The 14,759-nt window shown below is 34.4% G+C and overlaps 1 protein-coding gene across 1 annotated transcript in view; it reads right to left on the bottom strand.

Annotated features, from left to right (window-relative positions):
* The window catches only part of ZC3H6 (zinc finger CCCH-type containing 6), a 50,966-nt gene that overhangs the window by 21,779 nt on the left and 14,428 nt on the right, over nt 1–14,759 (bottom strand). The window contains exons 2-3 of the mRNA XM_069494271.1: nt 9,900–10,080; nt 3,515–3,637 (exon numbers count right to left, since the gene is read on the bottom strand). Of these exons, the coding sequence (XP_069350372.1) occupies nt 3,515–3,637; nt 9,900–10,080 (304 nt within the window). The remainder of the gene's footprint in view (nt 1–3,514; nt 3,638–9,899; nt 10,081–14,759) is intronic.

The raw sequence follows: 14,759 nt of genomic DNA, 5'->3' as shown, positions 1-14,759 counted from the left end.
AAGAGTATATTCTAATTTCAGCCTGCAATTGTAGAAGTTACATAGCAGATACCTATTATCTAAGAAAATGGGATTTTAAGGATGTAGTTAGAATATTTTCTAATTCTCATTGAGTTAACTCTAAAATATATGTGGAGGAAATGGTATTGAACTTTCTCTTTTTGTAATGGCAGACTAGGTAATTCAGACCAGTTGTCCCCCTAAGAAAAGTAGAAAAGATAGAATATTTTTCTTAAATCTGCTGTAGACATCAGAGAGCTAACAAATTAGTGAAGGATTACTAGCCCAATACCCATGGAGTAGATGAAAATCCCAAGAAGGGAGCAGTATTTGGAGCTGCTTTTGCTCTGAGAGCATCAGCCCATCAGGAAGAATCAGCTGAAAGGCACTTTTGACTTTAACAGCACTCCTGACTATCCCATTAGTCTACAGGAACAAAAGGTGGAGTCCAGAGTCTGGAAAAGGTGGAAGCTTAGTAACCCCCCCTCTCAATTATGAGAGGTTCTCAAAATGTGAATCAGAGACTGTAGCTCAGCCTTCAGTCATCTGGGTGGCCCAGAAAAGTCTCAAATCCTGAAATTGGAATAAAGTTTGTAAAGGTTAACAAGGATCTGGCCAAAGCAAGTGCAAATCTTCTCTGAAGGAAAAGAACATTATCCTAGGCCTAAAACTATTTCTACAAAAGGCACTGTATTTTGCAAACACAATGCCGAGCACACAATAGAAAAAAACACAAAACAGGCCAGGCACAGTGGCTCATGCCTATAATCCTAGCACTTTGGGAGGCCAAGGCAGGAGGATCACTTGAGGCCAGGAGTTCCTGACCAGGGTGGGCAACACAGCAAGACCCCATCTCTACAAGAAATAAAAATTAAAAAATTAGCTAGGCATGGTGATATGCACCTGTAGTCCCAGCTACTCAGGAGGCTGAGGCAGGAAGATCATTGAGCCCAGGAGTTCAAAGATGCAGTGAGCTATGATAGTGCCATTGTACTACAGCCTGGATGACGGAGTGAGACCCTGTCTCTAAAAAAAATTTTTTTAAATAAAAAAATTAAAACTATTTAAAAATTAAAAAAAAGAAAAAATACAAAACAAAAACAGGCTTATGAGGAGACAAGACCACATGAAAGAGAACCAGCAAAAACAACAGGCAATAGAAATACAGACTTCAGATATTGAAATTTATGTGATGACAGATTTAAAAATATCTGTTTTGCTATTTTCAAGTACAAGACAATATGAGAATTCCAGAAGGGAACTGGAAACAATAAACTTGACTTCGAAAATTTGAAAAGAATCAAATAAATTTCTAGATATGAAAAATACAAGTACTAAAAATTAACAACTTAATATATGGTTTAAAGGCAAATTAGATCCCTCTGAAGAGAAGAGAAGAGAAGAGTGATAAAGGATTAAGTAAAGCAAACGTGGTAAAATGTTAACAATTAGGGAGTTTGGGTGAAAGATCTATAGCAGTTCTTTTCACCATTCTTGCAACTTTTCTGTAAGTCTGAAATTATGACAAAATAAAAAGTTATAAAAAATGAGGGTAAAATAAACACATCGCCCAATAAATAAAAGTTTATTGATGGCAAACCTGCTGTCAAATGCTAAACAAAGGCTGAATGAAATACCCCAGGTTAGAAGAAAATGATACCACACTGAAACTCAGACCTACACAAAGAAATGAAAAGCACTGGAAATGTGGATAAATAGAAATATAAATCCTTTTTCTTAATTTCTTTAACTGATTTTTAAAGCAAAAATAATATTATATCTATAGGGATACATAATAATCATTATGTTAACAATATATATTTATTAACAATAAATAACTGCATATTTAAAAATGAGACACTTAAAACCAATGCACTATTACTTATACAAACTGAACTTGTCCCTCACAGTGGCCCCATAGAAAGCTATGTATTTATTAAAATAATGCTGCCACTATTTTCAAATATTCTGAATCTCCTTTTTTGGAGACCTTTTAATAAAACCTCATTTATTTTCAATGTTTACTTAGCAACCTCAACTATAAAGGTGGCAACAGAGAGTCAGACTATAGAAATAACTCTAACAAAAATAGTAATTTGGTTTCTAAACTTACAAGAGATTAGGAATATCAAATTGGGAGAAAGAATAGAACTCTTGTAGATAAGAATAGTGACAGACTGGCAAAAAAAGCAGAACTCAGAAACTCTGGGGCTTTTCATGTAAATGCACACTGACCTGAATACTTCCCAGTGCTTCTGGGAATCATTATTTTCCTCACACAAAATACTGTATATTCAGAGATAGGGCCTTTAAAGAGGTGAGTAAGTTAAAATGAGGCTGTTAGAGTGGGCTCTAATCCAATCTGACTGGTATCCTTACAATAAGATAAAACCTAGACAGAGAGACACTAAGAGTTCTTGTGCACAGAGAAATGACCATGTGAGGACAAAGAAGAGAGAAGGAGGCCATCTACAAACCAAGGAGAGCACAGATTCTTCCCTTACATTCCCTCCGAGAAAACCAACCCTGCTGGCACCTTGTTCTTGGACTTCTAGCCTCCAGACTGTGAGAAAATCAATTTCTGTTGTTTAAGCCACTTAGTCTGTAGTATTTTGTTATATTAGCTCTAACAAACTAATACATAATGTATTCTTTATTTTCAAAGATTTGAAATTTGTAGCATATGTCTGATAAAACATTTTTTTCAAAATACCAGAAAGCGAAGAATAAAACTGAAAGTTTATTTTTTCTCTTTAAAAGGCAATACCTCAAAACCACAATGAGAGCCCACTTCACACCCCTTTTCTATTTCCAAAAAAGAAGAAAAATAACAAGTGTTGGCAAGGATATGGAGAAATTGGAACCCTCAAGCATTACTAGTATGAATGTCAAATGGGTGGCAGCCCTGTGGAAAACAGTTTGACAACTCCTTAGGAAGTTAAATGTTGAATTACCATGTGATCCAGCAATTCCACTCCCAGGTATATGCCCCAGTGAATTGAAAGAAGGGTCTTAAAGAGCTATTTGTACACCCATGTTATAAGCAGCATTATTCACAATAGCCAAAAGGTGGAAGCTACTCAGGTGTCTATCAATATATGAGTGGATAAACAAAATGTGGTACATACATACAATGGAATATTATTCAGCCTTAAAAAGGAATGAAATTCTGACACATGCTACAACATAGATGAACCCTAAAAAATATGCTAAGTGAAACAAAAGGACAAAATACTGTATGGTTCCACTCATAGGAGGTACCCAGAATAGGCAAATTTATAGAAAGCATAATAGTGGTTACCAGGGGCTGGGGGCAGGTGAAAATGAGGTGTCATTGTTTAATGAGTACAGAGTTTCTTTTTGGGATGATTGAAGAGTTCTGAAATGGATAAGTGGTGATGGTTGCACAACATTGTGAATATACTTAATACCATTAAATTCTACACTTAAAAAGGATTAAAATGGTAGATTTTTATGTTATATACGTTTTATCACAATTAAAAAAAGGAAATACCTGAGGAAATGGAATGTCATAATCCCTGTAGAAACCAGTTCTTTTTTTATGGGAACTTTCTGTATGTTCAACATCTGAATCAAGGCTGTAGTCTGAACTATCATCACTAGATGGAGAATTATGCTGAAGGAAAGGAAAAGACATAAATATGTTACATTTGCAAAGCAAAGAAAATTTAACTAGTAAGTAGCTAAGCTTGTTTCAGCTACAGGTGCCAACCAGTGGATTACATTATTCCAGTAATGAAAAATTCTTGCTCCAAAAGCCACCACCACTCCAACTTCTCCAAGGTTTTCTTGGGGGAAAGTATAGCTTCCCTTCTTATCAGGGACTTTAGGACAGCATTTTCCTCATCATTCCTTTGGCCCAAACAGAAATAATGCACCCCTGGTGTCTAAAATCATCTTATATTTAAGCTAATCCTAAAGGAAGTAAAATTGACTCATCATCACCAAAAAGGGTCCTAGCACATGAGAAGAGTATGTATTTATTTTTACCTAAAATGGCTTTGGAGTTCTTATTCTATCGCATGAATACCCTAAAACTAAAAGATACCAAAACACTCCAAATTACAAATATGAAATAAATCCAACCCACAAAATTGAACAAAAGTGAAATGAAAACCACAAGTAATTGATAATGACTGACAAATATCAAGAATAAGCTTTTTCAAGTATGAGTGCAATTTCAAAAAAAAGTGACCAAATCTCCTGATCTGGTCAAAATAATTACCTTCCAAGGTTGACCACTCTCTTTAGAGAGTTCTTAAATTTCTTAGCAATATAGACACTAGCTCTGTATTTTATTATCCTTGCATTCCCAGCATCTAGGTCTAATACAAACTCAGTAAAAATTTGTTGAATTGAACTCTGATGCTCTTACAGGGAAAAGAGTAAGGATCTATTTTCCTCTATTCCATTCTTAAATGCTCTTTTAGGGAAGACAAACTGCTTTCTTCCATTTTGTTCCTAAATGGGGACTGGTTTTGTGGTGTCATCAGTTTTGTTTTTGTTGATTTGATAGGCGATATGAAGAAATCTTTTTACAATTATGCTGTCAAATCTTCAACTTTAAGTACCTAATCTTTGTCAGGGTTTAAAATATTAATAAATATTGTCCATTAAAAATTAAGTATGCTTAGTCACTATCAGAAGTCAGCTCCAGCCCTACGGAAAACCTTTCACTTGGAAAAAACTTAAGGGATAAGACTTGCTTAAGACAAATCTCAAGGGAAAATACTGCTTCAGGAAAAAACGATCAGCAAAGAGAAGATTCTGAGTAATCTCAGAAAACTTTCCCAGGGGGAAGGTTTTCCAGCTATGCCAAAAAAATGAGGTGAGAACATACACACTTTTTGGCTCATATATAACCAAAGTAATTTTGACCTGAAATTGGCAATTGAACTACCTTAATAATAGCTGGAAATAGTAGAGAGTAATTAAAAGTCACAAAAAATAAGTGAAAAAATATGCTTTGAGAATATTTGTGTTTCCGTTTATTCCTCCTTTTCTGGGGGGGGGTATTGTTTGAGTTGTTTGTTTAGAGTTTGAAAGTTTTGCTTTTAATTTTTGTTATTTTACCCATAATACACTGGTGGGTTTTTTCCTTAAATATACTTGGTTTGTAAGTACTAAAGTTCAAGTCTAAATTATTATGTTTTCTATAGTACTCTTAAACAAACACCATCACATCACCTCATGACGAGTAAAGAGAGCAAAAGACATATATTTCAAGGACTAATTAACAGGAAAGCCACAGGGTGATCCTTTAAATATTCAAAATTGTGACAGAAAGAATATAAGGACTTAGGTAACTTCCTCCAAACATGCTCTGTGTTTCTTTGAGGAACCAGCTAATTCCTACCTGTCCTTCAAGATTTACTAAAGAGCCACTGAATCCCCCCAAAATTCTAATGTCAGGGAAGCAGTCTGAGAAAACTACTCAGCTACAAATTCATACTACCTTTCATTAAAAAGGAAGAATGACTCAGAGGGCAGAACCAACAGCCCAGAGGGTGGATCCAAGACCTATGGAGAATTGTTGAGCCTAAGAATACTGAGTTATAGAAAAGACCCCTGTATTTCTGGAGACAAGATTTGATTTCAGAAGTCAAATAAGGCTTTGCCTTAAAGAAAAAAAAAATGTGTTAGTTCAAAAGCTGCCTCCTCTCAGGAGGGCGTCTTGCCAGTCAGTAATAGCTGCACTTCAAAGAGACAGCTGTAAACTGGGCCTATGGTTCTCACCTGTTTTGAAAGACAAGGCAGGCCTCCCTTAGAACCAAAAGGTTGCTGGAGCTGACAGACAAGGACCCCTGGAGATGAGAGCTGATCAGATAGATATGCTAATGCCCAAGCCGGGCCCAGACGGAACCATGCGGTTAAAGTAATTAACACAAAGCACAGCTCATGTTGACTTCTGAGATCATCTCTGTCACCAAGAACACAATCACCGGAGCCAAGATGTCTCTGTTTTTTGCTAAAGTAATAGCCTTATCATAAAACATAGAAGTTTGCCCCAAGAAGATTTTACAACTCATTGTTCCCCTAGTTAGAGTTAGTTCAAGGATCTGTAGTAGCCTTTTAGGAGACTTTGACCCTAAAGCAAACTGCCTGTTAGTATGTAAATGGGCAACGGGAGCCTGTATCTACCCTATAAAATACCCGTGTGGAGTTTCAGTCTTGGATATATTTCTTCGCGGGAGAGAAATATATTCCTCCGGACATCCTCCTTTTATCTATTTTCATAAACCTTTACTTTATAAACTATATCTTTGGCTCTGTGTATTATTATTATTTCTGTTTCCTACTATTTTTTCATCCTTTGCGATGACCCCTGCCTGAGAGACCTGATCTGAAGAAAAAACCTCTTTGCGGGGAGCGTAGCTAACTCCATGCAGAGAATTACGCCCAGACTTTGAAACCTAATCAAGAAAAAATCATGAGGACATTCAAGTAGCCTTTGAGCAGCCCATACAGCAAGAGATTATCTGATTTTTGAAGGTTTGACAGAACTCTCCTTTGAAAAGATTTGGCCCTTGTGTCCCTTAGTAGGGGAAATTATAAAATATATTCTCCAAAAAGCTTCTTAGACTTTTTGACTCTCTGGAATTAATTTTGTCAGGTAGTATTTTCCTAGAAAATTACCTATTTCATCTTGGTTTTTATATTCATTTTTATAAAATTATATAAATAAATGTCTCATGGTTTTAATTTCCTCTTTTTGATAGTTATTTCACCCTCAGCATATCTAAATTTATTTTTCTTTCCTTGATTGGTTTGGCCAGTGATTTACGTACGTGGCTGATCTTTTTAAAAAACTATTAACTTTTCATTCTAATTCATTAAGCTCTGCTTATAACTTTATTACGTACTTCCTTTTTGTTTGCTTTGTTTTGCTTTGTTATTATTCTAGCTTTTCAAGTTGGGTATTTAATAATAATCCACTTTTCTTTCATTTTTATTGCTGTGAATAACTAATACTATAATACTATAATTTTTCTTCCAACAATTGCTTTAGCTATATTCCATAGACACTATGTCAAGATTTTATCATCATTTTCATGAGATTTCTGCAGTTTTAACCTATTTCCCCTATGTTCCACAAGCTATTTACAGCATGTATACGAATTACCAAATAGAAAGGCATTGTTGTTTTTTGACTTTATTATTAATGCTAATTTTATTGCATTGTGGTTTGAGATGGCTCTTTGTACTATTTCTACTCTATTGAATTAACGGTAGTTTTCTTTTTGGCCTATGATACAGTCAATTTTTATGAAAATTCCAAGTGTACTTGACAGGAAGATGTATTCTCAGGAGTCAGAGCTTAATATATAATATTTAAATCTCTTCAGTATCCTTGCCACCTTTTCATCCACTTGATTGATCTCTTTGGATTAAGAGAGGTATAGTGGTCAACTTCCTATTAGTAGTATATTCTGTCTATTCCTTCTTGCAGTCCCTATAGTTCCTGCTTTATGAAAGCTGCTGTTTTGGGGAAGATATAAAATATCAATAACATATCTTCATTGTGAATTATAAGCTTTAACATTATAAATGCCCTTCTTTATTTCTTTCAGTGACTTTTTGACCTCAGTTTGACTTTTTCAGATATCAATATTGTGACTTCTGCCTTCTCTTTCTTTGCATTTGCCTGGTATAACTTTACTTTTTTTAGTATCTTTCTCTTGTACATAGCTTAGAGTTGAATTTTGCATTGTTGGGGGAGTATATCTTTTGGTATTTAGAAAGGCTTGTATTTTTGTTTCAGTGATTTCCTTCATACTACTGTCTTTTTCCAATAACTATGCCACTATTTTTTGCATACTACTTATATACTAATAGAAACAATGTTGAAATTAAGCAGTAACCTCTTCTTTCTTCTTTCATCCCCAGGATAATAATTTGAAGTAACATCCTTTTACTCTCAGTTAATAACGATGAGGCAAATCAGCAAGTTCATGCTGCTTATCATACACTCTTCTGCTTTTCCTGACATTTTTTACAGTTGTAATGTTCCAATACATAATACTGCCCTCCTTACCCATCATTTAGTCTTAGTTTTACAAGTAAATATGTGTATGCATGTAGACCTCTCTCTCTCTCTCTCTCTCTCTCTCTACCCCCCCCCAGTCATTTTGGTTATCTGAACTTGTTCTTGAATAGATTCTAAAGAAAGGCTCAGGATCACAATATTTCCTGAGTTCTTGCATATATAATTTGTCTAAAGACTTTATATTTGGAGGTAAGTTTTAACTAGATGTAAACTCTTTGGCTCACACTTTATTTCCTTGAGTATTTTATTTAAATTTGTCACTTCATTATCTTCTAGAATAAAATTATCAAAATTTTTTATGTAAATCTGATTTTTTTTTCTTAATAAGGCACTTGGTCTTTCTGCCTGAATGGCCAAAGACTTTTTTTTCCAAATTCTATTTATGCTGTTTGATAATAGCTTGTATTGTTTTCTTAATTTCATATTATTTTGAAATGTTAGGTTAAATTTTTCATATGGTATTCTTTCTTTTCCAGAAGACTATTATTCTCTTCGTTATTCTCTTTTTTCTTATTATTAACGTCTGTGGAATGTGACCATAGTCCTATCTTGCTGTTCATGTGAAAAATGGATGGAATGAGCCAAGAAAGCTTTCCTAGCTTCATGGCTCTAGGGTTATCTCTTCTATTGTTAGCATGAAGTATTCAAAAATATGGCTGCTTCTTCTGTCATATGCCTCTTCTGCTTCCTTCCTCCATTTGTTACCTGATCATTTCTTTCTTTGGCCCTAGTATACCTGTCTCTCAATTTAGATTCTACTCCCAACATTTACTTCCTCAGTGTAGAACTCTGTCCTAGAAAAGGGGATTTGGTTGGTTAGTATTAGGAGTCCATCAGGCCCAGACCTTTCCAGCACCACCCAATTTTCTGTGGTCATCTTACACTTGCATGTGAACTGGAGGTAGTAAAGCCCCCTCCCAGTTTTTGTTGCTGTTCTCAGGCCCAAAAACTTTCCAGGTTGAATGTAGATTCCACCATTTGAGGTAAATACCTACTGGCAATTTCTTTTCTGTAAGTCCCTTTACTTTCCCTCTGCTTCATTTGTACAGTTGCTGATACTGCACTGGTCTTGTTGCTGTCTATAATTTGGGCCCAACCATTTGTATTTTTGAGGTTTATGGGGATAACTTGTTTCTTCATTTTTTTATAGATGCTGTCAATGGGTTTTTGGTTTGGCTATCCTAATTGCTCTATTTTTATGGGAAAAATTGAGGGAGTTTCAAAAACTACCCCTCCATTGCTGCCACCTTTTCCCCAATTTCTCTACCAGCATAGGTTCCCCTTCTTCCCCACCCCAAACCCACATTATTCTCCACCGAGCACCCTGTTGTTTTCTTGATAGCATTTGTTTTCCATTTGTTTACTGCCTCTCTCCTTCCCATTTCAATGTAACCTCTATAAGAGCCAGCTATTTCACCCAGTTTTATAATCCCCAGTACATAGCATAGACGTTGTCACAGTAAGTACTCAATAAAATACATATGAATGAATAAATAAATGAATAGATAGACAGTGCCAGTGCTGTTAATCTGTATCTGTAGAGAATGGCATTCTTTTCTTAACCTTCCACTATCCTTGCATACAATCTTCTATCATAAAAGATTATGATATTTTAATCTGTAATAATCAAGTTAAGATTTAACCTACTTTTAAAATCTTTATTTTGGTATTTCATATAATATTTATGTTTAGAAAAACTGTTAATTACATAAATAAAAATATCTAATCCATACATTTTATAACAGAATAGGTAATAATATACTTTCTAAGTTTCCATATTTTATATTTCATAAAAATTTACCAAAAGGCTAAAAAGTAGATTCTAACTAACCTTATGTTTCTCACGTTTTCTCCTTTTGGATTTTTTCTTCTCTCTTTCTTTCTTGTGTTTTTTTCTTGACTTTCTGTAGGCTTTCTCATTTTTCTGCTTTTCATCCTCCTTTGCTTCCTGTTGTTGTGTTTCTTCAAATCCTGCATCATCTATTTCACCATCTTCTAATTCACCATCTTCTCTATAGAAGACAATGAAAATTTTAATGTTCAAATGTCAGTTCTAAAACCAATTTTATAGGATCATTTCAAAAGAAAAAAAGCATGTGACAAGAATTTAAGTTATATTCATTTAGATAAGGGATTGAAAAACTTTTTCTATAAAATCCCAGAGAGTAAATATTTTACATTTGCAGACCATATATGGTTTCTGTTGTGAATTCTTCTTCCTTTTTTTTTTAACAACCCTTTAGAAATGTTAAGAACCATTCTCAGTAGCCAAAGTTTGCCAGACCTCTGATTTAGGTTAAGATCACTGCCTTTCTCAAAATGAATGAATGAATACAGTACTATCCTAAAGTATTGTAATAGTTACCTTCAAAAAAAAAAGGAGGTTAAACTAAAACATAGTACTATAGGAAATATTCTAATTATAGGAAAGAATTTTTAACTTAGTGGCCTGTAAACAGCTATAAATAGCTTTAGAATAAAAGCAATCTACATTAATTCTTACCAACAAAGTAAATTTCAATAAATAAATAAATTTCAATACATTTCAGTACACAAAAGGAGAATTATAAATTCCTCGACTTAACTCTGTAAAAACATTCATATTAAAACTAGTAAATCTAATTCCACTTTCCAAATACTAGTATCTTTGCTATTATGGAGGCTGAATCCTAGAACAAACTGACTTTTAATTGATTATGACATTTTAATAGTTATAGAAGCCAAAAAGATCATTAATATTTTTAAATGCAAATAAACCAACTGATATACATGGGAATTTAAATACATATAACAATTTTAATATTTAATCATGTTCCCATAACATTACAGTTTGAAAAACTGCAAACTACTATAGTCATGGTAGTGCAAAAAGACAACTGTCTCTGCATAACTGGCAGCACATGAGATACACCCAAACTATGGTGCATGCATTTTAAAGGTCGTTTAGAACTACTAGGAACATGTAATTTCTAAAATGCAAACTGATCATGTCACTCTCCTGCTATAAATCTTCAATGATATGATATCTCAAATTTGTTTCAAAATAATCCACTGGGATGGATGAAGTAGTCTCAACAAGATTAGCCATGAGTTGGTAATTGCTGAAGCTATGCGATGTGTATAACAGGATTCATTCTATTATTCTTTACACGTTTGAAGTTTTCTATAATAAAAAGATAATCTTCAATGGTTCCCTCTGCTTACCCAGCTACTTTCAATTTCTTAAGTCTTCAAGCATTAAACATTGCCTAAAAACTCTCATTGCCCTGCTCACCTCAACTACCATGAGCACCTCCTTCACCTGTCTAATTCCAATTGAATATTTAGGACCCAGTTTAGATGTCACTTCCTCTAAGATGCCTCCCCTTACTACTCAGGTTTACGTGAGATGCTCCATCCTAAGTACTCCCCTAATAACTCTCATTCTCTTATCACTGTACTCTGCACATTATGTTCAAATGACTTGTTTTTTAGTTGGTGAAAACAGGGTGTATGACTTTCACAGATGTATCTCTAGCACCTAGCATGGAATTTTGCTGTTTACTGAATGAATGAAAGTATTAAATATAATATCCATAACTCTTGCCTTATAGAACAGGCATACGATACCACCCTAAGTTGGCTATAAATTTTATATCCAGAAATCACTGATTCGTATTTAGCATTTTAGAGCTATATAAAAACATAAAGTACACATGCTGAAAATGCCACCTATAAATTTTTGTCCTACTTTACACAAATTCTTTAAATGTGAATATGGGCCATTTATATTTGTTATAAGATGTAAAACACTGCTAGATTTTTTCAAATCTGTCTTCTCCCTTAGCCTATTTATCATTTCAGCATTCATACAATAGCAGATTTAAACTTGTAAATTTGTGTATATTTACAAAAATGGGAGAGAAAGAGGAAATAAGGAACAATGATTCATACTTCTATGTACTGCTTCCAAAGGCTTTAAAAACGCAGCTTTGGGCACATATGGAAAGCATGTGTGGCATAATGGAAAGAGGAGACTTCATGGGAAGAAAACTGGATTCTAATTCCAGCTCTGTCACCAAAATAAAATAAAGCTTTTTGCGTGGGCACCTACTAATGTATTAGATATTAACCTAGTAGTCTTGAAAAAAAAAAACAATAAAGGAAATAATAGAAGTAATTAAGAGTGCTTGGCATTTTTTAGATTTTGAACTAGCTCAACACTATTACAAGAACTGTTTGGTTTACTAAGCCAAGATAGTTTTAAAAACTTAATAAATCAAAAAGAGAAGTTCCTAGCTCAATTATAAATAGGTAATGTTTTATTAACATAAAAATAAGAGTGATTATTCCTTTTTTAAAAAGCATATTCGTGTCCATATACCAAAGACTGGCAAATAACTGTCCAGTTAATAAACAAAATTATTTTTGAAGGAAGTTATATCTTAAGAAAATCCATAGAGACAGAAAGTAGATTAGGAGTTGCTAGGTAAATTAGAGGAAAGAATGCAGAATGGGTACAGTGTTTCTTTTTGGAGTGATGAAAATGTTCTAAAATTAGATAATGGTAATGATTGCAAAACTCTGAATATACTAAAAACCAGTGAACTGTAAACTTTAAAAGTGGAAATTGTATCTCAATAAAGCTGTTATTTTTAAAAAATCAAGTTAAAAGATATTTTTTCTCTAGATTTAAATATCTAGATTGCAGACAACTAGGGAATATCGTAATACACTATAGTATAAATTAGACTCTGAAATTGGTCAGCACCCTCACTGTCCATGATATGTTCCTATTCTGAGGTAATTATTCACTAAATGTTTATAAATTATAATAACATGCCTTAACAGAGGATTCTATGTTTCTCCATTCTGATATTGTTGGCTATTAAAATAAATTAACCTGAACCATTCAGTCTTACCTCCACAGGTAGTTTCTGCTTTTTCTTTATGCATGCCTAAAGGCTCCTGTTACAAGCTACATATATAGATCAGAAACTGAGTCTTCTGGAAGAAACACAAAAGCCTCAATAAAAGACCATCCAAGTACTCCTGATGTATATATTACATAGACATTACTCATGAATACAAAATTCCTGGGATAAACTAACATGATAACCACAAAAAAGACATTTTTCAGAATGCTCCAAGTGACTGTGTCAGGATTTCTTCACAGTCCAGGAGCAAACAACTTAATAGAAGTAGACTGCTTCTCCTAAGACCAACAGAACACAAATTTCCGAGATGCTTGAAACTATTACTTGTAAAGTGTTAGTTCTTTTCCTGCTTTTGCACTAATTCATGTAGTCATTTCTCCCTTACCATGGATGATAAGGTAGGGTAACTGTTCTGTACTGGTGTCCTGGCAACCTTGCGTGTCCCCACACAGACCACATGGGGAAAGGCTCAACCACAGGCTGACCTATGCCTCAGCAGAATGCCCTGGGATCCTCCAGATATGGAAAGACACAGTCTTGTGAGGTACTGCTACAAGGCTACTCCTCAACTATCTCCCTATTTTGTGGGAGGCTGCTGTGAGGCAGTTTCTCATCCATCTTTCCTGGTTCCAATGAGATCTGAGATTTACCACCTTGCCTGCTCCTTAGGATATAGTGGCAGACTAAAAAATTGCTTAGCTATGTTATAGAAAGTGTTCCTCGGCAAGAGTCCCCACCACTTATGTTACCTACCATCTGGCCCCTTTGGTTTCAGTGTTATCCTGTGAAACAAGGGACATGACCATGTTGACCATGCATTTGTTGTCTATGTTAGTAATAAACTGAATCCTACTGGCTGGGTCTGTAGGCATGCTTGACAGACAACTTGCTTGGATCTAGGCTTTGCCCATGCCTACTATGATCTTTTCCCTCAACCTGTATAGCATACATATGGTCCTTTTCATTAAGCTTCTTCATTGAACTAACTCCCTACCTTACCCCCCAACAAATTAGACATTTCCCCTCAAGGAACATACTGTCTGATCATACTGAGCCATGGGAAGAGTTACCTGACATGAGTTTTTGTGGTTTTATGTTTATTTCCAAACTGGACCTTGGACATTTACATCCTGGATGGCTTATTTCACTTTCTCTTTATAATTTCAGAAATAGTTCCTCTTTACAAATTATCATTGGTGAATACCTACAGCCTTTAAAGCACTTTTATCTTTATTCTTTATCCAATAGATTCTTACATGCTCTGGAATTTATTTAATTTGTAGAAACTCAGCTTACTCCTTTTTGCTATCTACAGCCATGGCAATTTTGACTTGGTTTGTTTTACTTCTCAAGCCAATCCTAGAATTTTTCAAAGCCTCAACCCAAATACAAATTCCTTCAGAAATGGAACTCAGTGTAAATATGTAGGCAATATTATAAATTTTAATTAGCCTAATGTCTTTCACAGTCCTATGACAACCTTCACAAATTTTGTTTAACTCCATGTAAGGCATCTCTACCCCAGAGATAACTGAGAAGTTTTTTCTTATTCACTTTCCTTACAAGTATTTCCTCTTTTATTTATGAAACTATATGTGGCCTTCCTAATCTTTATTTCCTGAATCAATGACATATTTACTCATATTTGCCTCATTAGAACCCAAGTTGCATACATAACTCTATATAACCTAATTTACACAATAAGTCCACGTAACAATGTAATAATTAGATGGTTTTTAATACTTCCTTCCATGTCTTTCAGGAGACCATGTTTC

This window comes from Eulemur rufifrons, chromosome 19 (assembly GCF_041146395.1).
Source record: "Eulemur rufifrons isolate Redbay chromosome 19, OSU_ERuf_1, whole genome shotgun sequence".
Classification (NCBI taxonomy): Eukaryota; Metazoa; Chordata; class Mammalia; order Primates; family Lemuridae; genus Eulemur; species Eulemur rufifrons.
Note: the sequence above shows the minus strand (reverse complement) of the source record. Positions and strands in the feature narration are given on the sequence as shown.